Source organism: Galleria mellonella, unplaced genomic scaffold (genome assembly GCF_026898425.1).
Source record: "Galleria mellonella isolate WM207_F2 unplaced genomic scaffold, CSIRO_AGI_GalMel_v1 utg64, whole genome shotgun sequence".
NCBI lineage: Eukaryota > Metazoa > Arthropoda > Insecta > Lepidoptera > Pyralidae > Galleria > Galleria mellonella.
The window spans coordinates 8,849,545-8,875,263 of record NW_026442133.1 but is presented as its reverse complement, the minus strand read 5'-3'; the positions used below and the strand labels follow the sequence as shown (position 1 = coordinate 8,875,263).

Genomic DNA, 25,719 nt, shown 5'->3' with positions numbered 1-25,719 from the left:
GGAATGTATTATTTATTTTTAATTAACTATAAACAATATATTAAAGGCACTGCTACATTCATATAAAATTTCAGTGCTACAAATATTACAAATAATATACAAATATTTTTTACAACCAGTAACTATACACAATAATACATATTTACATTTCAAACACTATGACACTATGTACGTAGATACCTATCCACCTTTTAATCTGAAATAAAAAACAAATTTTCTCTTATTAATAGATATACTTATTAACTAAAGAAAATATTACTTCATGTTGATAAAAAATCAGAAAACAAAAAGTGCATCATTATGCATCAGTCGGGAAAAGAAGACAAAATATATAGAATCATCATTTTTATAATGAGTTCAGTTAAAATATTGTTAAAATTATAGTGTAGTGTGTAGTTATTTTCCACTTACCATTTAATGATCCATCATTTTCCAAATGGTACTGGAATTAATTACATCGAAACACTGAAATGTTTTAATATTATATCAATAAGAAATGTAAACATAGCATATCTAAAAGAAAACATATAATCTTTTAAACTATTACATATACTTATTACAGTGACTAGTTTAATGTAATTGCACAAATCATCACTATAATAATATTATTCATTTACAGAAAAGATTGGAAAAGAATATTTAGAAATAAATTATATTGTATTAATATTTTTTAAATGTATGCTTATGGAAACTTTTTTACGTGATAAATGCTATGTTGTTGAGTGTAAAAAGCATAGATACATAATAATTAATATATGGACTCCACAGAGTCAATATACGAGTATGTATATACTTTTACATACCAGTGCTATCAAGTACATTTATGGTTTTAATAGTATTACTAATTTTATGCTGCTAAATATATAAACCCAAACGAAAAAGGCTCAAACGGACTATTCTTTTTAAGAGAGCATGATTCTTCAAATATAACATGAATACCCTAATACTAAATAGTTAAATAATAGATACATGTGTACCTAAAAAAGAATTTTAATTTTTAAATATCATTTTATAATATCAGTATCAGTGAATGTAATGAACAGTTATAGTTTCTATAGATAAAAATAAATTTGAATATTTTCGTAAAGTACGATTTACCAACAATTAACAAAATATATAAAATAATAAAATATTTCAAAACTGAAATAATATTATTACTAAATTTTATTGAAAGGTACATTAAGAAAAGGTTAAATCATTTTTATCTTAACATACAGAAATCAATATCACGATGTTTGTTTTTTTTTAATGTACAAAAGAGCACAACCGATTTAAATGAAATTTTGTGAATGTGTATTTATTTAGCTTAAATTTAGATCATTTTTCAAGAGTCCCAGTTTAATTTTCTAATATTAAAGTAACAAAAATTTTGAAATTGAATGAAAAATTTGGAATTAACCTTTTTAAGAACAATTTCTAATAAAAAACCTGAATAAGATTTTATACGCTAACGATACTTAAGGGGTTGTATAATCAAATTCAATAAATTACAAATAACTACATTACAATCTAATGTTGGTCATCAGGGGTACAGCAAAGGAGTAAGCAGTCCTTTTCACTGAAAAGAAAAAAAAAAATTTAAGACATTACTGCAATTATGACATACTTTGTACTTTATATTACTAATACAGATGACACTACCATTAATTTCATAAAAAAATATAAAATAAATAAATTTAAACTGAGTAAATATCATATACCTTAATATAATTGAAATTACAATAATCATTATAATTTTACATTGAAATTAAATGATAGCGTCTTTCATATCAGAATATAAAGTATACGTCATTATACATCCGTCGGGAAAAGAAGACAAAATATATAGAATCATCATTTTTATAATAATAATGTAATACGAATAGTGTGGTTAACATAAGATAGTAAGCATAAAGTCAAATTTAAAATATAATACTAATACACAACTCGATACAATATAAGACCAAGCCTTTTATAATAAAATTCATATTAGAAAGCACGATTTCAGATATAAAACGCAAATAGATATATAAAAAATAGAAACTTGCATTATATTTAAGGTCACTTCTTATAATCCATATTTTGAACCGCGCCAATTCCAAATATTAATGTCTACAGTATTAAATGACAAGCGATCCATACGAGTAAGATCCATCATACATAAACAAAATAAAAAATTCTCTTAATAAATAGAAATATTATTAAAAAACAAAGTAATGATAACGGTATATATAAAAAAAACTAATACGTAAGTAAAAAAAAAGGAGAAAAATACTCAAATTTTGAACTGATCTTCAGATAACCACACTCTTCAATGCATCTTTTAATTTATGGAAACAATTATTATCGTCTATTTCGTTTGCGGCACTAACAAGTCCGTAGAACATGCGCAGGTGATAAGATAAACGTCTACTAGGGTACAGATAATGTAACGCGGAGAAAGAAAGAATGCCTTTCACCCTTTCTATAAGACGTTGACCCGCAGGAGTGCCGCGCACGAACTTAACGGGCAATATATCAGTATACACGTACCTTGTATTACAGCGCTTTCAACCACTTCAGTTCTTGCGTACATTGTGCCTTGATTTCCTTTAGAGACACTGCAATAAAATAGATTCATTCTTTTAGTAATACAATTTGGACAGACGTGCTCGAATAAGTATAGTAACAAAATAAAAAACAGTAAATACGGTATATATGAGTCAATACCCATACAGAAATAAAAAGCTTTTCCAAATATAGATTTCTTTTTTGGGACAGCAAGAACTTTTATTGCAAATAGATATAAACAAAAAATAACTAAATACAATTTAAATGTCATTCGTGTGTAATTATTTTATTTAAAGGTTTAGAAATAAAAAAACAATACACTACCTTCAGAATGACGAAAATTCCGCCTCTAGCTAAATACGGAAACCTGTAAAACAAAAATAATATTAATTCTAGGAAAAAATAATGGCTACAGCTGAAACAAGAATATCTAAGTAAATATTATATTTATATACCATTTTATAATAATTATTCTTTTTTTAATGGTATACATAGCTATAGAAACAAATGTTCCAAATAAACGATCGAAATTAATCATCTTAGTACCATACTTATGTATGGATGTTAATTTCATTGCTACTTTTATTCGACATTCAGTATTTATAGTCTTCTTATTAAAAAATATTTATATGAGATCTGAAATATTGAAATTCAGCATATAATTATTAGGCCTTCAATTAAAAAATTAAGTGAAAATGTATAAGAACTCTAAACATATAAATGTGATAGAATGAGTGCTACCAATCATTATTAACGAAAACAAAGATTAAAATTTTACAGTTTTTGTTTGTAACATAGTATAAAAATTGAATAAAGTATAATCCTGTATGTTAGTCGTAAATGTAGTGTGAGTAATCAATCCAGAATATTCATGGTAATGAAGATGGCGTACTTTGAGTATGTATTCCATGAAAGTAGGAAATATATTTAAAGTCAGATTATTTTTTTCTAAATAAGTGCAGATATCATTCGCTCTTGCTATTTAAAATATGTTATTTGTTACAAATTATTTATGCAGATCAACATCATAAGAATTTTTCATTTAAAAATTATGGTAATGTTTGTACAAAAAGTATAAATTAATAAATGTTAAATCATACGGTTTACAGGTATATTCGGAAAGTGCAGCAAGAATATATATTACGAATCTAAAAATGTGTTTACAATATATGGTTCGTCGTTTACTGTAGATAGTGTATTTGCCTTAATTAAACTTATTTATTACCTAATAACTTTACCTTTTAATAAATTCCTCTGTATGACAGACCCATAATAAGACGTTGCATAAAATTTGAAGAATACATAACTATATATATATAATACCGTAACGGTTGATATTGATTTTAGAAACTTTAGAGTATTTACATTCCTTTAATGAATCTATTTTTAATCACCTGCTGGCGTCCGATTGTGCAAGAATTTGGCATATTTATATAAGTTTAGCAACAATACAATATAATGTTGCAATCAAGTTGATTTCATGACGAAGACGAAAAATGGCCATGGGAATTGTAAACTACGCATAATAAATCAGAAATGTTCGGGCTCATTTGATTCGTTTTGACAAAAAAATGTGTGGTAACAGAAGCTTATTTTTAAAAATGTTTTTAAACACTTGTTAATAATACAATGATGACGATCAGATATAGGGCCCGCCTGATAGTAAACGGCTACCGCAACTCAAGTGCAACGTAACTGAAGAACTTCGTATCCTGTGACATCAAGTTTTTATCAAGTCGCAGTACTTCCAGTAATTTCATTGTCGTACCTAAACTTTCAGATAAAAAAACATCATGAAAGCCATTCAAATATTAGCAGAAATAGGACAAACCTACTTTATCCGTGTTACTTTTATTTCGTCTATACATATAAGTTTGACTGCATTGTATCACCCATATAGAGAACTTCGTAAACAAGTAGTTTCTCTATGGTCCCCACACAAAGAAACCAGCCACGTATAATTTTTTTGCCTGCATTAAAAAAATATTTACCATTAGCTATATCCCACAGCTTTGACCACGTTTTAATAAAAACTAGCCTTTGTTAATATAGGACGTGATCCATCTGTGTACCAAACATTGAAATCCGCTGAACCCTTACAAGTTTAGTAACAACGTCCATACACGCAGGACATGTTGTTCAATGATAGAATGACAAAAATAAATGTTATGCATAAGTTGTCCATAATGGTCAGTATGATCAGGTTTTTTTTTTTTTGTAAAATAGTTCTAAAAACGGTTTCACACAGCTTTATAACGTACGAAACTATTTTGACAATAATGTCAGAAAAAAATTGCAAATTGGACAATGGTTAATACATAATACAGGTCTTACTTAGGTTTTTATTAAATTTACATACAGTTACATGTGTTATGCTTATTTTCATTAATATTATAACCCCTAGATATGGTGCATGAAATAAAATAAGTATTTTATTACAATAAAATACTAATACCATACATAAAGCATCATAAAAATAGTAATTTTACGATTTTTTTAAAAAATACAAGGTACAAATAAAGGTATTTATGGTGATATGGATTCAGAGTAATTGCATAATAAGAATAAAAATTAAATCCATATTAATAATTATTTATTGCAGATTTAGACAGACAACGACTTAACTGCCACAGGAGACTATACGCTTCAAGAGCGGTGGCAACTAGGATACCAAATACAGAATCTGAACTTAAGATTGGCTATAATTATATTATAATGGTTTAGTCATACACTTTATTTATCCACCTATAAATGTATGACAAAAAGTGGCACCGCTTTCCGAATATACCTTATTGAACCAATTTTTATGAACTAATTTTTCAAAATCATATTTCTTGATACGAAAAACGTTATAAGTAAAGAAATTTTAATACGAATGTGAAACAATATTCAATAAGTACGTGTACTATTTGTTTCCATTCATTAACTTACCAGTTGTATCAATGCTGTAGCAATTGATATAGAATTTATTAAAATTGTCTTCCTGAGGATAGGGAGGAAGAATCACGTCTCTTTGTTGTTGGCAAATCTCTTCAGATGCTCCGTTTAATCTTCTAAAGTCAGGCCCGATCCTAATGTTATAAATTAGGAGAATGGCTGTAAAATAATCAGTAACAAAAACGATCGTGGAGTTGGACTCGAATAGAACTTTGATGAAACGATTTGCAATTATTATTTAACAAATAACACACAAGACTTAAAGAAGAAAAAGGACAAAAAAGAAATCATTAACATGATTTAAATTTTCAATTGCCTGAAATGGACAAGAAAACTTGTCGAAGAGAGTATTGAAATAAATAGACACGGAATTGACAATTTAATAACACACAGTTACGTCAGAATTCTCCAATATATAGAACTGAATTTACGAATAACGAGTAACCTACATAATTAGAATATTCTCGATTCCTTACCACCGACTGCCCTATCGAGATATTAATGGAAATATCCAATATTTATGTATCTCTCAATTATCCTATAATGTGGTTTAGTCACTTATGAGAACATAATATCAGGTACGTTTTAAATAAAACAACTGTATATGTAATAAAAGAGAAGACGTTTTATGATTACGAAGTATGGTGAAGCGACACATACAAATTAATATACAAAGAGTTATATCCAAAGATAAATAGTAATGCGACAGGATCAATAAATCTCAATAGATCGTAAGTTTTTAGAGAATCAAGAATATAACTCACAGACCATTATTAAGAAATGTCTTGAGAAAATAACCATAACTAAATCTATATATACTAAGCCAATTGATTTTAAAATCAGAAATATTTTCAGTGGAACAACAGAATTTAGAAGAATCTTATACGATGATATTGTATATGGAAGAGGAAAAAATGTGCATACAACGCTGTATGTAACTGTGAAACATCCTAATACTCCGTTAAGATATATAAAAGTACCGTTTGAAAAAATACTTCATAAAATAATAATCTGTGCGCATTGCCGTGTGGTCTCGGGATAGAATAGGACGACTAAGGAAATCTAATAGTCGAGGAATGGACAGCAGCGTCCCTCTTAAAATATTATTAAAGCCTATCTGCGGTTGCCAACCCGCCTGCCAAGCGTGACGACTACTAACAAGACCCCTCAAGTGTGAAGTCTTTGTTCAGAAGTGGAATGTTAACGGCTGATATAAAAATAATAATCTAAAAATTATGTGTAAAACTTGAAAAGGTTATAATATAATCATGTAGAAGTTGAAAGTGCAAATTATGCAGTGAAAATCCTCTAACACTATAGTTTCTAATGTAGTTGAACAAGATATAAAAAATATTATAAATATACTATAGGAAGAATAAAAAATTAATAAAGAAAAAAAAAATAAGTATGCTCACAACCGCACTTCCAGGCGAGGTAGTCAGATAAACATTGTCAACTGTTACAGTTATATTGAAAACAACACCCGATTAGCCCACTTCACTTAGTAAATTCAAGTCCAACGAAATAGAACAAATATGAACAAAAGTTCTACTGAATAATTGGTCGGAATTTTAAGTTGACAAAATTTTAATATCAGCTAGATTCGAAGTCTAAAATTTATAGATATTTTTTTACTCAAGGCAGTGAGTCACCCTCTTATTTTCTTTTAGGGTAATAAAACTAGCCCCCCGCGTTTATCCTTGATTAAACGCGCTTTTTAAGCTGAAGGTATGGGTACAGAGTGTACTAATCTCTCATATCAAGTGAATGTCGTGGATCTTCACCATCAGTACTTAATCTGTAGTATATGAACTAATAAATCTTTACATGTAGAAATTGTGTACGCAAAACTGTAGCTACCTATGGAACCCTCCTATGAAATAAAGGAGATGGTAACCATTCTTAAGTCTCAAGAGCCCCAAACTATGCACGTAATCCTGCGACGTGGTTTATATGGTGCGGGGTTGCCACGCTCTTCAAAAAACGAAACCAGTGGCGATTATAATTTTGAGCAAACACCACGATACTGCCACATCGGAAACTGTTCATTTCAATAGATTCCGATGCAGCAGTGTGTACTTTTTCTTAATTTCATCATACAAAATTTACCAATGCTCACATGATTATCTCAAATAGGATAATCAGAGGCATATATATTGTAACTTTTATTTAACCAACTTAAAAAAAAAAAAGAGATTTTCTGTTCAATTTTTTTATGTTTGTTACCTCAGAAATCCATCATTTAAAAATCGATTTAAAATATTCTTTTTTAACTGAAAAGATATACTTTCAGACTGATCTCATAATTGCATTAAAATCAATTTACTAGTTCAGTTTTAAATCAAAATAACTGGTTTTTACGATTGAAGTAGAATTTTCTTTCTTTGTCAAGTTAATCAAAACTCACGACGGTTGAATCTTCGATAATTTTTTTATGTTGCCGTAATCTAACTCGTATTCTATAATGTGAATAAGAAAAAAAAAACAATAAAATTTCGAAGCTTACCCTATCTTTACTATTTTTTAAAAAACATTCATTTTAAAATTTTTTGTTGATAAATACACTCTATTACTATTATAAGAATGTCCTTCCTTTCCCGTAGGTGTCGTAAAAAACGACTAAGGAAACTTTAATGGTTAAAGATGAACAGCAGTGTCCATCCTAAAACATCACCAAATGCGGTCGCCAACCCGCCTGCCAAGCGTAGAAACTACTGGCAATAGGCCCCTTATAGGTGAGGCGTATTTTCAACAGTGTACAATTAACGGCTGATATGATGACAAAAATTACTGTAATGAGATAAGTTTTGATTTAATCTACCAAAATACAAAAACTAAAAAAATCGGCAGGTGTTCAGAACATTCACATCCATCAAAAATATTGCCATGCTCTGCCACACTAAATAAACATTGGCCGCGCCCGAAAATATGACGAGCAAACTGATAGCCTTAATTTTAGGTTATTTACCCATTTTTTTTTTTTTGTAACTTTCTAACTTCATATGTGTTAGAAACTAATGATTAATAAATTTTAATATTTTTTTTTATTTATTTATTGACTTTGATAATGTATGCCTATTTATGTTAAACCCTCTACTTGGGGCGAAGAAATAGTTATTAAAGAATAGTGACCCCATTGCTAACAATATATCCCCTCTAGGGTCGACCCTAATGCGGTCTCCCTGGAAATCACCATGACTAATTAATATTAAATTCGTCATGTAGGGCAGACTGACTTAACCTCGTCCTCAACTATCACCCTTTATGATATCCCCTCTGCATAAACAAGAGTAGGAGGGATAATAATTCCTTAGCATCCATTAAAAAAAATCTTAAAAAAAACTACTGCATCTGTATATAACTAACGTATAAATATTACTTACATACAGAGGCAGTCGAAGTTTCTTAAGGTTATATGTCAAATTTTAGACATATAACCTTAATAAACGTAGTACACAGCAAATAATATTGTAGTAATTATTTTCATTAAGAATTATATCATTCTCCACAAGAAACCATAGTCCAATAATTAATAAGTAATTGAATATATACATATTTATATTATTATAATATACTACTATCATTATTTTTTAATTTATTATAAAAGATATTGAATGAAACAAAAAGTGAAAACTCGTGGTACCTATATAAAAAAATTAAAAAAATAAGAGGTATCATATTTTTACAAAGCTTCAGCAATCAATGTATGTTAAAGCAAATAAATACATAATTCTTAATACTTAATTGTTTATAAGAACAATTTCTTTTATATCTTTATTAAAATATCTATACTGTATTCATACTATAGAAAATTTAACTCAATAGAATAATAATAATTTAAAATTCAAAATTAATATCCCCATGATATAAAATATATTGCAATGAATTTGAAGAAAAATAAAGTATTATGTTAATCTGCTTATTATATATTACAAACGTAAATAAATACGAAAAATGACAAATATCTAAAGAAAGATTGACCTCCTTATTCATAAAAACTAAAAGATCTTTTAAAACTATTTTAACTGATAATGTTTGACATTTTTATGAATAAGGAGGTGGAAATATTTATACAAAGTTTTAGGATAAACGAACAAACTACTGTAATCCGTTTATGTATACATATATACATAAACAGATTGGCATATTTAGAAAACAATCTTAACATTTATTTTTTGCGAAGTGTAAGTTTAATAGTTATTTATAAATGTACTAAAACTAATATTACTACAAATTATTAAACTACTGAAAATAATACTGTACAATAAATCATAAATAACTAGTACAAAACTATTTCATTTTAGCGATTTGTTCCCATTAAGCACTGTTATTTTGATAAGTTATGCTAAGATTGCTAAGTAAATATGCCAAATATATAGAAAACAAATTATAGGTTACAACATCAATGTCGCTATAAATTGGGCGTAATATTTTCACCAATGTTAGCATCAATAAAACCGCTATACCGTTTTCTATGGTATACACATATACTCACCTTAAGACGTAGTTCATTGAAATCGAAATAGATGCCATTAGTACTAATATAATAATATTAATATTGATACTTATATTTTATCTGTCAAAAAGGTGAATTAATTTCATTATGACTTGGTTGTTCGTTATTTGGTGTTCGCTTTAATGCTTTAATTTTCAACAAGTGTTTCTTTTGTGTTTCCTTCATCTGTGCAAAATTTATTGACTGATGTATTATTTGTGTAAATCAAATCAAAGGTTGTGTTTTTCAAAGCTATGTGTTTGCCATAAATAAATAAAAGAAAAAAAAATGGCAAATCTCTTACAGAGATAAGCCAACCCTTGCTAACAAAATTAATATATAATGATAATAACATAATGTTAATAACGCGGACTACCCATCTCATTCTTAGCAATATGCCCAAAAAGGTCGATCTCCACGTGGTCCCCCTAGGTACCTCCCTAGAAACCATCGTGGTGAATTTCAAGTGAATTCATCACGATGGGCTAATTGACCTGCTTTATCATTCTCACCTATTATCTCTCACTGGTGGGGACCAGTGTATACCGATAGCGCAGGCGGGGTTACCATTCCATTATCATTCATAAAAAAAATATAATAATATAAATAAGTTTTATCTATTTAGGTTCAGTTCAATAAAAAATAACCATTGTTTTTCGTATGATTATGCATGTACTACGAAATTCTTACTACATAAGACAAAACGAAAAGAATGTAACAGTTCTAAATCCTGAAACAGTATGTGTGAAACTGAACTACATAGCTAAAGAAGTTTAACAGTGGACAGTTAACATATTATAAAAAAAAAAACAGAACGGTGTAAGGCACGACCGATGCAACCAATAAAAAATAACCTTTATATAATTTCAAATTTTTCACGATTGCCACATCAAACCCTTCCAGTTCTTTGCTGAGATTTGCTTGCGTTTTCATAGCTCTCCCGTGTAGTACTCTTGAAGTTACTGTAATGGCTTATATTAAGCCAATAAAAAATGATTCAGAAGTTATTAAGCTTCGCATCAAAACAAGTTACTTCATAAATTTCAATTTTTTTGGCTACAAAATTTCAATGCAGAGGACACGCCACTTAACTAGAATGGAAAAAGAATTATCAAAATAAATTTCGTATTAATGACGATATTGCATATAATGCACACAAATAAATGCAGACGAGATGAAAACTTTTCTCATTGAAGTTACTTAAAGACTTCTATGGATGGATCATTTCAAAATATACATACCATTTTTTTATACTATTTAGAATGTAAACAAACTGACGTCCCACCTGATAGAAAGTAGTAACCGTCGCCTATACACATAAATAGTACAATGAACAACAGAATATACTATTTATTAGTTACTGACATTGGAGTATTTAAAGTTATTTCCCAGGGGATTAACCACCCCCTTAATTAAATGTGTATATGTACTCTTAGACATCTCAGCCCATCATTAAAAGGATAAGGAGAGGAGCTCCTAGTCCTAGGGTAAGCACCGTTGTGCATAAACAGGAATAAATTTATTTAAAATATGCATAATCGAGGACTTACCCAGGTACACAATTTAACTAGACCTTTTCTAACGTCAATGTTATATTTAGGTACAGGCAACACTTAGACACTAGATTAATTGTTATTATACCATTAGGTAGGCCGCTAGCTTTTTTTCTATTTACAGCGACAAATTAAATCCTCAAGGAAAAAAAAAGAATGGTTCGACACCATTATCTTCTTCCATATTGTTATCTCTAATTTGATTATTCAGCTAAAATATTATGTCACAAACCACCAAGAACTAAAGTTGGCTTCAAAATCAACTTAATTATATAATATTCACACTGGTCCTATGTATAAAAATTTCGTCGTAATCGAACTGTAATATCCTGTAATAAAAATTCTATATCATACTACGAATCGGTAAAAAATATTAAAAAGATTAAAATAATAATTAGTGAGCTATGAAAGGATTAATAAAGACAGCTCGAAAAATCGATAAACAGGGAAGAAAAAATATTATCGAGTTGCGACTCCTTATAATAAAATTCCACCCTCCCCTCGCGGTGTGCGAGTAATTACTTCAAAAATATAAGAGGTATGAACGCAGGTGACTCTAGACCGTACTTATACTAAAACTTGCTGTGCTCTTATTAATAGTTCTTTTTTAATAAAATGTGAAACTTTCTTTTTTAACGATCCTAGTTGGTACATTAAATGATAATATGTTATATATAAATATGTATTTATTTAAAAGTTGATCCCACTTTTTAAGTTGATTTCAACTTTGTACACCTACAGAAATTAATTCTACTGCAGAATATGACAATCTGAAAAATGTCCATGGATATAAATAAAAATCTGTTTTTAGCATTTTTTTTTTCAAGTGACAACAGTTTGACAATTAGATTTTAAAAAGACAGCTACCATGAAATAGGTTTTATATACCAAAACAAGAAGGATATTTTAAAAATAAGAATTCAAAAATATTTAATACTAGAACTTTGTTTATTTGGATATACATTTAATTATACGAAAATTATAAATTATTTATTTAAATCTAACTCTATACTAATATACAAATGAAAGGATAAGTATCATCGCAAATTTTTACTAAACGTATTTTTTATCTACAATAGAAACAAATTAATTTTACCTAAAGGTCCATCAAAAATATAATAATTATAATTGTATTCAATACACTTAAACGTTTCGGCAGATAAAAAGAAATCCTATTTAATGCATGCAGAAAATTCTTATGTAAACTCGGCTATTATACGATATCCTAGCTTAGTAACAAACTTATTTTTATATATTATTTTGTATTTGGAACTTGTCTATATTTCTGTTTCATTTTTATTCAATTATTATTAAACACTAAGACAAATAATGACACTTCAATATCTACGACAGCAACACAAATGCACATTTTATTGAAATAAATAATACTTTTTTTTTTTTTTTTTATATTCCTTTGAAAAATTATAACATACTATACGCTTTGTAATGTTTTTATTGACGAGAAACGACAAGGACTTAAATGGATAACAATACTGCAAATAGACACAACGACCACACTATTTTATATATTTAATAGTGTCTTTATATTTATATATACTAAGTCATTATACACAAAGCGAAACATGTTGCATAATAAAAGAAAACTGTCAAAAGCAAAGATGACGTCGTCCATCGTTTTTAATTTCTTTGTAAACTATCTATACAAAAATAGTACAATTTTAAAAATAATATGCGCTTTAACTGAATAATTAAAAGAATCAATATAAAAAATAGAAATTATTAAAGGTCACCAATTTATATTCATAAATACATAAAATAAAATGATCAAATAACTAGCAAATAGCATTATATATCACCTTAGGTTATATAGATAGTGTCTCCATACAAATGTTTAAAAAAAAGCGGGTCAACTTTTTCATACAATTGTGTACGCGACAGTGTTACCAGATGAAAAATTATTACTTTAAACTAAGGTAAACAGATGAAGATTTTAACTTAAAATATTATTAAGATTAAATAATCCTTTATAATATTTAACTTTACTTATATAATTATATTATTTATTAAGAATAATGCGTAGATAAAGAATAAGAATGCGTTAGATGGAAATTCATAATTATTTCATATTGCTTTTTAAAATAGTAAAATTTTAAAGTGACGGTTGACAAATCGGTATTTGTGGACCCATGTAAAAGGATATGAACGGATGTCTTTTTACTTAACGATTTCTTTGAATACGAATATCTCAGAATCTTTATAGATTTAAAATGTGTATTAATGTTAAAAATAATCGAAGTGGGATTCGTTTTAATTTTATGCGAGTTTTTGGAAATACCTACGTATGGGAATGGAAAATATCGAGTTAAGTGTAATTAAGTTGGCTAAATGTAAAAAATATTTAATTGTATTTTATCTTAAATTTAATTTCTTATGCTATTTTGTTAATCCTTATTCAAATAAACACTTATAAGTTTAAATAAAAACGGCAGCCATTTTCATAATTCTGACATCGAATCCATTCTTGAAGTGTACACGGATTCCTCAGATATCAATTTTGACAGCAATCGGTCAAATAACAAAGCACCGGATCCCTATGTGGACAAGTGTGGTGTTTTCACTCGAGACACTGCCTATATTTGATACTTTATATGGTTATGAAATTATCAAAACTGTATGAATAAAAATGAAAGCAAAATAAAGATTTTTCTTTTTTTTTTCATTATATGCTTTTTTTTTTATTTTCATCATACACTTAAATTATAACTTCTTAACTAATTCAATTCTATCAATATTAAACCATAAATGGTGGTCATGGTTTATTAATATCGGTTACTATATTCAAAATAAATGTCTTTGACTTCCTAGTTCTTTCGATACGTAATATACATACACAATACTCAAAATTATTCGAAGAACCTACGCATTTTTTTCAATTTGTCACCGACGCCGACTTAAAATAAACTCAAGATCATTTTATCTAGTAAGAATTTCATTTATTTAATTAAAGAGAACTATATTCTCAGCTTAAATCTAAATTATAAAACTTTATTTGACAAGGATGTCAATAATTAAATTGCCAATTATAAACTGAAGTCTTCGGTTAGGACAAATATCGGGATAATACAAGAATTTCATGTTCTTCACCCACGTTCACTGACGAAAAGTCTGTGAACTCTCTGTAGAAACACGAAAACGTAAAGAAAATAACATACATTTAAAATATGTAGCAAAAACAAAAGTATTATTACGTTAAGTATTTGCAAGTAAAAATAAATAGTCCCTATATTTAAACCTAACCAACGACTTGTAAATATTACAAATATAGACTCGGGATTGGGTTGATCCCACTGACGGTATAGATATATCTAACGAGATAAAGTCATTACTAGAATATTATTTAAAAACGACGGCGTTTGTTAGGGAAATCATCCATTTGTCGAGGCGCGTCCCAACCGCGGCCCTGCGGCATGTCATCGTAACCTCCTCTCGGCATGTCGTACTGGTCTCTGTAGCCTCCATCCTAAGTAAATCATAATACTTTCCAATAGTTTTCACTTTATACAAATGCAAATATGCAATCAAATAAAACATAAATTAAATGTATTATAGCTGAACCTAATTGATTTAACAATCAATTCAGTCTCTAAACATTTTCTCATGTTTACATAAAGAGGTTTCACGATTGTAATTAGTGATCATAAATAACACGTATTTACTCAACACCGGAAATGTGTCCTATATCCGTTTTTGTTGTACTGTTAAATGAAGTAACTATATATAACTAAATATTGAACTTGAATAATAACAATCCAACAACAAGCTTTCAAAATAGAACTCTTTTTTCGCTCTCTCTCATAATAATAAAGCAGATTGTATAAAATGGTCGCCCAATTCTCATTCGACTTTTTCAACCAATTTGCAATAAAAAATTTCAAAATAATTTCCTAATTTTCTTTGATAACAGGAAACAAAAATAGTCGTAATCATGTGAAGATTGTTATTAAATAATCCTTTCAATAACAAAAGAACATAAATAGAAGATTAATGAACAAATAAATTGTTTGCTATTACTATTTAATTAGTATTAAACTTAAATATATTTGGCGTGACAGATATGTATATATGTACGTATATACTCGTATTTCCTAATATATTTACATAACAATCTATTACAAAGTCCATAACGTTTTATAAAACTTTAAAAAATATATAGAACAAATCATAAAATCATATAGACACGTCAATCGTATTATTATAATAAGCACGTTGTTTTTTCTACTTAGCGTCTGCATAGCGATGATCAACCAACATTTTAGAGACACACAAATTACTGCTAAACGGGGTTAATTGTTTCTAAAACTTTTAAGATTAAACCAAATATTGCATGAATATTTAATATACTAGTATATAGAATCCCTTTCACTCATATTTCATAAGAGATCAGTTTAGTATGATTACAATAAGATTATACAGTACATAAATCCAATAGTAGTGGTTAAACTTGTAATTGCGAGTAGACAAAGTTCAATACTCATATCGATGTGTAATATGAACAGTGCATATCTTGTCTTTCCCTATTCATTTGTGTTATAGCACAACATTTTAATAGGAGTCCGTGGTGCTATAAACAAAAATAAAGAAAACGAACGAATTACTTAAACCTACAAATTAAAGAAATTAAAAAATAGTTAACAGGTATAGGGAAATAATTATCGCCACATTCACACTTAAATAGTCGCCGTGGGATCTATTTATTTTGTGATAAAACCTACCGAATCAAATTTGCCCTTAGAAAAATAAAACAATTTCTTTTTAACCCTTTGAGCACTAAAAGTGCCACGAGCGTCATAGCGCTCGTGAAATCAGTCTCTGTTTAGCTTGCTGTAAAAAAAAACATTAAAATTGGATAATTTTTGGAGGAGATAGTTTTTTTTTTTTAGAGACAAGGGTAAATGACATCAACACGACAAAGATTTCTTTGGCATTTTTAAGTAGATATGAGTAAAAATCAACGGCACTAAAAGGGTTAAAATCAATTAGTATATCACCAGAGATGTCATACAGTTTCAGAGATTTTGTCGAATTAAGGGTTTTAAATAATATCTAAACGGTTAAAACACTAATTGTTAATAATAAACTCATGGCAAAACCAAGTCTGTACATAAATTATTTTCAAATTGTTACTGACGTTTCGAAGCATAACAGATATTATATCAAAAATAAATTAATACGAAGCGTACAGAGGAAATCAAATTTCTAGTATTTTGCTAAACCGTTTTGTAGTGTATAAATGCTTCGGATATTGCTTCCAACGACCGTTTTATATATCATGGAAAGTAAGAAGCAATCGATAGACATTTTTCTAAATATTAATTTCTCAAATTTGGAGATCTAAGCTAGAATTCAATCTTGAGATATTCGAGTCATAATCGATTGCTTGAAATAATAAAAAAATTGCTGAACATTCAGTACATTTAATATTCCGTTAATTGCAAATCTAAAACGGCCAAGTCCAGACAAGGTAGAGATACCGATAGCCGCAATATGGACAAGGTTATACATCACACGCCTTTCACTACTCTACGATAGGCTAAAGCCTTTCTTCAGTCCATTGATAGGTATGGATATTTCTCCATAAGAGACGCCTTCTTTACCATTTACATTTATCACGCGGTTTGATAGGAAAAAGTAGTGACCATAGTGGTTTTTTTTTTATGATGGTTAATGGGAGTACAAAACTGATATAGTATAGTCTTTTTAATTGCCAGTTAATGTGGATTTAGATTTCATGGAAATAAAATCCAAGCAATACAAAAAACCAGAAGCAGCACTATGGAATATATTAATTTTAAATAGGTACGTAATTATAATACAAGAGCCACGAGACATTTGATTCATAATCTACTTTGTATACCTATAACAGGGAACCCGTTACCATAATAACTCTATTAAGTGGGTACTTTTTTACAAATCTTAGAATGGCAAATGAACTAATGGAAAGTGGTAACCGTTGCTTATAGACACAAACTGCAGTCATGCATTGCCAATTCATACATACATGTGTCCGTAACCACTTATGTACGGTGTCCCTCTGGTGAACATTCATTTATTTTAATATTGCAATAATGCACATATTCAATTATTGATATACAAAAAAAGGTTTTTTTTTTTATATTGTTTTATAAATATGAAATCAATATAAACAAAATGAATATGAATGAATGCGTATCTTCTGTCTGACGATATATCATGTTCAGTTTCAATACATATACATAACAATTTCAGCTTCTGAGCCTACCTACCCTCTCCGACACAGTGCACATGCTATCACCATCTACCTAGTTATATCACTAAACTTACGACATTATTTAGCTTATTTTTGGTTAATAACAACAATCTCGCCGATTTTTGAAAAAATAAAATACAGACAGGACTTCACTCTGATGATTATCAAATTACAACTCAATTTTTCTTTTCCTGATTTCACTATTGGTTTAAATAGAAATTTTAATTTATTTAAACCTTTTATTATAATTCTTGTAATTATAATAAAAGGTTTAAATAAATTAAAATTTTTGAACAAGAAGGATTTTATATTTTTATGAATAAGACGGACAATATATAAGTCCGTCTTTTAAACCATATTCTTATTTGGTTAATAGTTATTTAAAAAATATTTTGTACAAAATAATATCACGACACTGAGCGCCCTTTTTAATTAAAACTGAGAAATTTAAATTGGAAAATAACCTTTTTTAAATTAAATACTTTCTATTCTTATACAATAATTCTATTCTGATACACAATAATCATTAAAAGTGAACCTGAAGTCGAAATTGAAACACGAAATTGTTGAATTTTGCGAAATAAATCAAAATCAGCCAATTAAGTAATAAACAAATCTATTGATAAGAAACTTATCGCTTATATTATACATGCATGCTCAGCTTTTTATTATTTAAATTGGTCATAAGTATATAAATATATTATATACTAAAACATTTATTTCTAAAGACCGTGATTTAAAATCATCATTGATCTATTATACCCTTATCTAAACCCACCTGATTCCGCTGCTTTAAAAGTTCATTACACTTTTCTGACAGAGCCGTACATTTATAAAATTTTGAAAATAGCGGACTACATAACGATAATTACCATACATAAATTAACTATTGTAATATTACTTATTTTATTTAGTCTTCGATCACACATCGAATAGTGAGCTCATGAATAATTTTTATTTTTATAATGTCCCATAAACAATATTCACAAGCTTCCGAATCAAGACAATTTCATGTAAGCACAAAAATTGTATTTTTGGCTATATGTGAAATTGTCAAAAAATTATTCATGCGTTCACGATTTGTTGATGTATGATCGAAGAATAATATATTGAAATAGCTAAATCGGATAATTATTTTTGGATATATTTGAAATTATCACGAAATGTCATGATATATGTATTGGTGTATGAACATCTTTTTCGTCATAGTAGACTTTTTATGAATCATTAATATATACTGGTGAAGTTATGACTTGGCCTACCTGCAACTAACTTATCCACTACTAATTAGACCTCTATAGAGTATAATATCAATCATAAAAAAAAAACAATTTCATGATTTATTAAATTATATAATACGTTAATTGAATTGCTAAAAAATATTAAAATAAAAAAAAATCCAATATCGAAGGTCAGATGATAAAAAAAGAATATTACATTTGTGTGAATATGAAAAAAATGTCTGTTATGTTATTTTTAAATATTATTTTCTCAATTCACATTGATTTTCTTTAGATATAATGTTATTATCTCAAGGTTTATATACAAAATGTTACCTGAAATAATGTGAAACCCCAAATAATCGTACTTGGTTTGCAGCGAGCAAATAAAGCTGATTAATTAATGATATTTTTTTCTTATTTGCTCAGTTATCACATAGTCTTTTTTTATGCAACTTAGAATGGCAAAGAAGCTGACGGCCCTTCTGATGGAAAGTGGTAACCGTCGCCTGTAGACATGAGCAGTACCATGGACATGACACAGTATACTGTTTCGCCCATGATACCCCCATGCGTTGCCATTCCTGAGGATTCAGATGTTATTCCTCTGTACCCTGTAAATTCACTGCCATATCTCCAATCTTTCAAACCAAAATACAACTGCTTCATGGTTGAAACACGAATGGGACAGAGGTGCCCAAGCAAATAACTTTTGTACAAAGTCCCTCTGGTAAAGTATAAAATGAGTAGTCAAACTTTAAAGCCGGACCACACTATAATGCCGGTTTCGGTTGGTTCTCGGTTAATCAGTTCTCGAGATGGCAGTACGAATTCAACCCATGGAAGCAATAAACAGTCCGAAATTGATCGTGACTGGAACGTAACGGGACTGGACTGAATTCACACATTATTTCTTACGTAAAAATATTTTACCAGACCGAGATTGGACCGAGAGGGAACCAAAATCGACATAGTGTGGGAGCCGCCATGAGCGTTTAAGCTGTCCACCGCTCTCAAAAATTTTACCACCAATAGATTTTACTATACAACAAAATTTGAACTTAAAATAAGAACAGCGGTCTACGTGCGTATCTTTGCATATTTTTTGTTTATATATAACAGCATGGTAAAAACAGTATAATCGTAATTATTTTTAAATATTTTGGATTTAATTTTAATGGTTCAAGTTTAAATTTAAAATCATCCAATTTCTTACTTGGCCTTATAAATATTGTAATAGAATCTGTAAACGTGTGCAATAAATGAACAAAAAGATACAATGACATTTTTATAGTTAGTGACTAGTCGAGCGCACTTAGTACGAAGAAAATGTCTCCCTGTTCAATTGATAAAAGACAAAAAGTATCGTTTACGTCTCCAGATCTGGAGTGACGTATGATCTGGAGCACAAATTCGAAAAAGAAAGTGTACTCACCATTGGCTGCTGCTGGTCAAACATGCCTTGTTCCTGGCGATCCAACATAGAGTTGAGTCGCTGGGCCTGAAATATTATGAAATTATTTTACCATTACATAGTACTGCATCAAAATGCATTTGTTGCATTATTCCAAATGAATATTTTCTTAAAATACCCAGATTTATGTATTCTTTCAAAATCTTTAATTTGTATACTATTATTTAGATAAAATGTACCAAACAATATCCATAAATGAATGGGTGTCAGAAGAAAATGTATACCTGTACAAACAGTGTGTTCTCCTGCTGTCGTCGACGCAACTCATCATCCTGGAGACGCATCCTCTGCGAGAGCTCCTCCTCCTGGCGCATGAGCTGGGCGCGTTCACTCTCGCGGCGCTGGTCGGCAGCCGCGCTCGCCATCTCCCAGCTGCGCTTCTGCCGCTCGCGGTCCTGCTCGCGTTGCCGAAGTTGTTCGCGCAGTAGCTCTGTTTCATGCTCGTATCTATATTGCAAAAAAACAAATTATTCGATACGCCGCGATACACAGAGCACGTTTTTTAATATGTTGTATTTATATGTTATTATAGATCATGTTGGTTTTTTATAGGATTAATTGTATTATACCATGCTGGAATCAATATTATTCATAAAACTGAAGAACTGTCCCCAAAAATAAATTTGAAATACCTGAATAATTTTTTATTTTAACAATCTGATAATAAAAATGATGATGTCAGTTGTCATGGTGGCACAATAGGTTACAAACTTTGTTATAATTAAATATGTTTACACACTACATACTTAGCATATTCCATTTGAGCTTCCAACTTCTCTTCTTCAGCAGCTAGTTCCTTTTTAAGAGCCTCTTCCTTCTGGCGGTGAAGCTCATGCAGCTGCTTCCATCTTGTACCATATTCGTGTTCAAAGCTCGCTGGTTCCGAAAATCTTGGCCCAACCTGTGTATGTATGTATGCATATTGACAACATTAATTAGATATAATAATGCAGATAGCAGCAATTTGTCTTGGACATTCCATAAAAAATGTACTTATAGTTATGACTGTTTTTATTAATTGAGCAAAGATTAAACTACTGATGATTACAACACTCACCTCCCGAGCTTTCAAAAATTCAGGATGTTTCTTAGGGAGATTCTTTTCTGGGTAGCCATCAACCTCATCTGGTTCTTCAAAGCTTTCTACAATGACTGGACGAAGAGATCTACAAAGAAACATTATTAAAATATCACATTATTATACAAGATTTTACTAGCTTCATCTCTATTTTACATTTAAATACTATACTATAATATTTTATATTTCAATACTTACGATGTAAGGAAGTAACACTTCTCAGTACAATTTCTAATAGCGGCTAAGGCACTGGGTTTTCGTGCAAATTCCACTACTCCTTCACTGAGAGTTTTTCCCCTCTCATCAACCTTGACATAAGCCCTCTCAATTTTCCCAAATATCTCAAATGCTCTATAGAGTAGTTCATTCGAGACAAAAGGTGGTAAATTCTTTACACGAATAGCACAATTGTGTGGAGCAAATCTTACTCGAAGTGTTCTTCCATTTCTCATTTTACCATCCAACTCACGTTTTGCTCTTTCTGCATTCATTCTATAATCCTATTAAAATAACAATATATTAAAAAAAAAGTTATTTACGATATCATTATTTAAACAAAAATGAAAATGATAATCTTTTAATATATTTTTTATTGAAAAAAAAAAAACATTAAACACATGAGAAACTATTGATTAACCCTCCGCCAACCGTATAAGACAATATCGTCCGCGCCAAGTTTGGACCTGATGCATATCTTTGTAAGAAAAAAAAAGGAAGGGGTCTCAAACCCCTCTGTTAAAAAAATTTACATACGCGCGTACCTCACAGGAAAGGTTTTGAAAGGCTTTTGTAGAGATTACAAAATTTTATTTCACTAGATGGGTAAAGTATTCATATGAAAAACTATGAAAACAGAAAAAATAAACCTAGAACATATTATATAGTAGGTCAAATTATCGTCTGGGACGATATCGTCCGAGACAGTTTACGGTGTGCAAAAAAAAAAACACAGTTGGTGGAGGGTTAATTACAAGTATTAATATTTAATGGTTTTAATTTTCTGCCTTTCCTCCCAAAGACTGAGGAATAAGTCTTTTTTTACTCTTCTTTTTATTGATTTTTTTTTTATTGAAAATATTACACTTACCATTTTAATGAAGCCAAAATTCTTTTCCTTATTGAGAAACAACTCTGCAGTTTCACCATATGGGTTAAAAAGATTCAAAATTTCCTCTTCTGTTACATCATTAGTAAGATTACCAATATACAAACGGCTGCGACCATTAAATTTCATTTCTGACTGATCTATTGGGGGCAAATCCAGCAATGGCCCAACCAAATCCTTTAATTTATTTGCTAGCATGTGTTCCTAAAAATTAAACAGCAATAAACAAAAAGATAAATAAAACACTAAGAAGAAAAATAAACAATTGTACAAATTAAATTAAAATTTTTTAACACAAAATTTATTCTATGCTACTATAACTCTCTAAATGTAAAAACAGACTTAAGAAGTCAACAGATGACTTTCAGATGTATAAGAAGTTATGTATTGTAATATTTACTTCTCTTTGAGCTGGTTTTCCATCATGTCCTAGAGGACCACGGTTATTATTCCTTTGTAGGTTTCGCACAGGTCCAGGACCACCTGGGCCACTGGGTCTCTGTCCAAATGGTTTGTTTCCTGACCCAAAGTTATTTCCCATTTGTTTGTTGGCAGGTCCACCTTGACCCCAATTACCTTGCCTGTTACCTCCAAAGTTTCCGTTAATATTCTGCAATTAAAAATGTATATTATATAAAATGGTTATATATGGAATAAACTGTAATAAGTATCAATAATAAATAAAAATAGAAAACCAACCTTCTGTTGTTGATTTTGATTGTTGGGCATATTCTGATTAATATTTTGATTCTTTTGTTCTAAATTAGCAGCTCTGTCCACATTGTCCTGAGAATCCTGCTTAGATTGCGTATTTTGAATAGGCTTGGGCTGTTGTTGTTGTTGTATCTGCTGCTTAGGTTGTTGTTGTTGTTGTTGTTGCCCCTGCTGCTTGGATTGCTGCTGTTGTTGTATCTGTTGCTTGGGTTGTTGTTGAGATACCTGCTGTGGTTTTTGCTGTTGCTGTGGTGACTGTTTAATAGGTGTCTCAGGTTTCTGTTGTTGAGCTTGTTGCACCGGTTTCTGTTGTTGTTGCGGCTGTTGCTGCTGCTGCTGTTGCTGCTGAGGCTTCTCCGCAGGCTGGTTTTGTTTCAACGGCTATCATTAAAAAAATACATTATTTAAAAAATGAAAACACACTATACATAATAAAAAAAAACTCCAAATTCTTATAGTGTCCATGTGCTAATTTGCCAATCACTGTTGGTACTGAAACATTTTTACTTAAAACTAAAATACCTAGTAATGTTTCTAAAAAATAAGATGTTCTTTTTATTTTTGAATAGCAGAATGAATATTTAAAGTAAATAAATGTTTTCATGGTTGGCTGATAAGTTTACATTTTTTTTCTATCTCATGTTTTAAATATATCATTGACATTTTTTTTAAAGTTGCTTAAATGTGTTAATGCATCTGTTAACAATTTCTATGGAATTTGAAAATTAAAAATAAATATTTAGTCTAACTAGTCATACTGAAGTCATAGGCATATTTAAGAGGCAGCAGAGTGGGCAGTGTCCTGTCAGTTAGGGCACAATCCCTAGTCTTGTTGAATAAGTTAGGATCTAACATACAACCACCTATTCATTAAAAAGATTTAAATATTTTTCCTGTTGAGATATTCAGTACTTTTATTCAAATTTTATTAATTTTCTGCATATTATAGCCAGAAATACTTTGTTTTCTTTAATTAATAGGAAATACAAACCACAAATATGACAAGTATTTTATTTGCATAGTATCATATAGAGGTTAATTTTATGAACTGTGCTTGAGAATGATTAATCAACACTAATAAAATGTACACAAAGTTTTCACAAGTAGATCTCGATATTAATATACACACTAAACATGAGTCTATAATTAGCAAAAATGTAGACAAAAAGAGCAATGAGTTAAAAACTAGAAAATGGCCATTTTTAGAATTTTTTAAACACACATGATACTATCATACAATGACTTAAAATCCATCATAAGAGCATAATTTGGAGTTTATTCTTTGATATTATACCACCCCTTAAGGGTACCTTACTGAGATATTAAAATAACAATTTTTATCATTAAGTTGTTGGTAACTGGCACATTCAGCCTATATATAATAAATTTATAAGTGGGAGGAAAGAATTGTTAGTAATGCGGACTACCAGATGCATTGCTAGCAATATACTGTCATGTCCACCTCTATATACACCCCCTGGAAACCATCATGCTTAATTCCAAGTGTATTCATCAGGATGGGCTAAATGACCTGCCTTTTCATTCTCACCTATCATACCAATTGTGGTGACACGCCAGTGTATAAAGTTAGCGCAGGGGGAAATACCATTTCATTGATCTTCATTATAAATCAACTTATTATATTTGTTATATGTACAATGACACAAAAAAACAAATCAACAGAATTAAATAGGCGCATCAACCGTAGGTTTGATTTTCTACATCGATTCTTCCGATACCTCAAATAGCTTAGACTTTACGTTTCCAAGATGGCCGTAGTCGCAGCGTGTGCGAAGCGTCATTAATATTATTTCAATTCCATTCCTAAGATACCTATTAATTAAATAAGTAAGTTTATACGACCTTTGCTAAAATTTATAGTTTACTGAATGATAACTATATATTAAACCATTTACCTCATTACTAGGACGTTGACCTCCTTGACCATGATTCTGGTTCCTCTGGTTATTTTGGTCAAATCTAGAATTATTACGGAACCCTCCCCTGTTATTCCCTCTTCGGTTACCCTGTCTTTGCGGCTGAGGTGGCCCTCCAAAAGCTCTTTGATATTGATTCATAGCTTGCATTTTCACTGAAAACAAACTAATACAATTACTCAACTATAATTAGGAACTGTAAAATGGCAACAAAAAAATATAAAATAGATCATTTTAATTACATTAAATAAATATAATAAACACATAAACTTACCTGATTTACTTTTAAGATATTGCAGTTAACTTTCTTATTGTGACTTTAAATTTCAGATCGATGACTAACAGACACGCAAGAAGTGTAAGTAGTTATACAAGATGGTACCATTTCCGGCGTCCAGCAGTATTTTTTTAATCCCCTCCACATTGATAT

The 25,719-nt window shown here is 29.6% G+C and overlaps 1 protein-coding gene across 4 annotated transcripts; it reads right to left on the bottom strand.

The window, feature by feature from the left end:
• Positions 1 to 50: 50 nt before the first annotated feature.
• Positions 51 to 25,719, bottom strand: LOC113512602 (hrp65 protein-like). Of its 4 annotated transcripts, XR_008253466.1 has the most exons (15): positions 25,564 to 25,719; positions 25,269 to 25,444; positions 23,338 to 23,733; positions 23,039 to 23,248; positions 22,621 to 22,842; positions 21,732 to 22,033; positions 21,513 to 21,621; positions 21,202 to 21,356; positions 20,680 to 20,902; positions 20,417 to 20,482; positions 2,854 to 2,896; positions 2,512 to 2,579; positions 1,507 to 1,558; positions 412 to 465; positions 51 to 196 (listed from the first exon to the last, which is right to left on the bottom strand). XR_008253466.1 is itself a non-coding variant. In XM_026896500.3 (11 exons), exons 2-11 carry the CDS (start codon positions 25,437 to 25,439, stop codon positions 14,873 to 14,875), a joined length of 1,977 nt encoding a protein of 658 aa, XP_026752301.2. In that variant the 5' UTR covers positions 25,440 to 25,444; positions 25,564 to 25,719; the 3' UTR covers positions 12,442 to 14,872. The 4 variants fall into 4 exon arrangements, 2 of the variants coding, with proteins under 2 accessions (XP_026752301.2, XP_026752302.2); XR_004223839.2 differs by lacking the exons at positions 51 to 196; positions 412 to 465 and having other exon boundaries at positions 963 to 1,558; XM_026896500.3 differs by lacking the exons at positions 51 to 196; positions 412 to 465; positions 1,507 to 1,558; positions 2,512 to 2,579; positions 2,854 to 2,896 and adding an exon at positions 12,442 to 14,995.

What these genes read in the sequence shown, in the direction of transcription:
- LOC113512602 (XM_026896500.3), bottom strand. Translation starts at nt 25,439, where the DNA reads ATGCAAGCTATGAATCAATATCAAAGAGCTTTTGGAGGGCCACCTCAG. An exon ending in AATTTTTGAAAGCTCGGGAG is followed by an intron (nt 21,357 to 21,512) that starts GTGAGTGTTGTA and finishes ATACATACACAG; the next exon opens with GTTGGGCCAAGATTTTCGGA. An exon ending in GCTCAAATGGAATATGCTAA is followed by an intron (nt 20,903 to 21,201) that starts GTATGTAGTGTG and finishes TTTGCAATATAG; the next exon opens with ATACGAGCATGAAACAGAGC.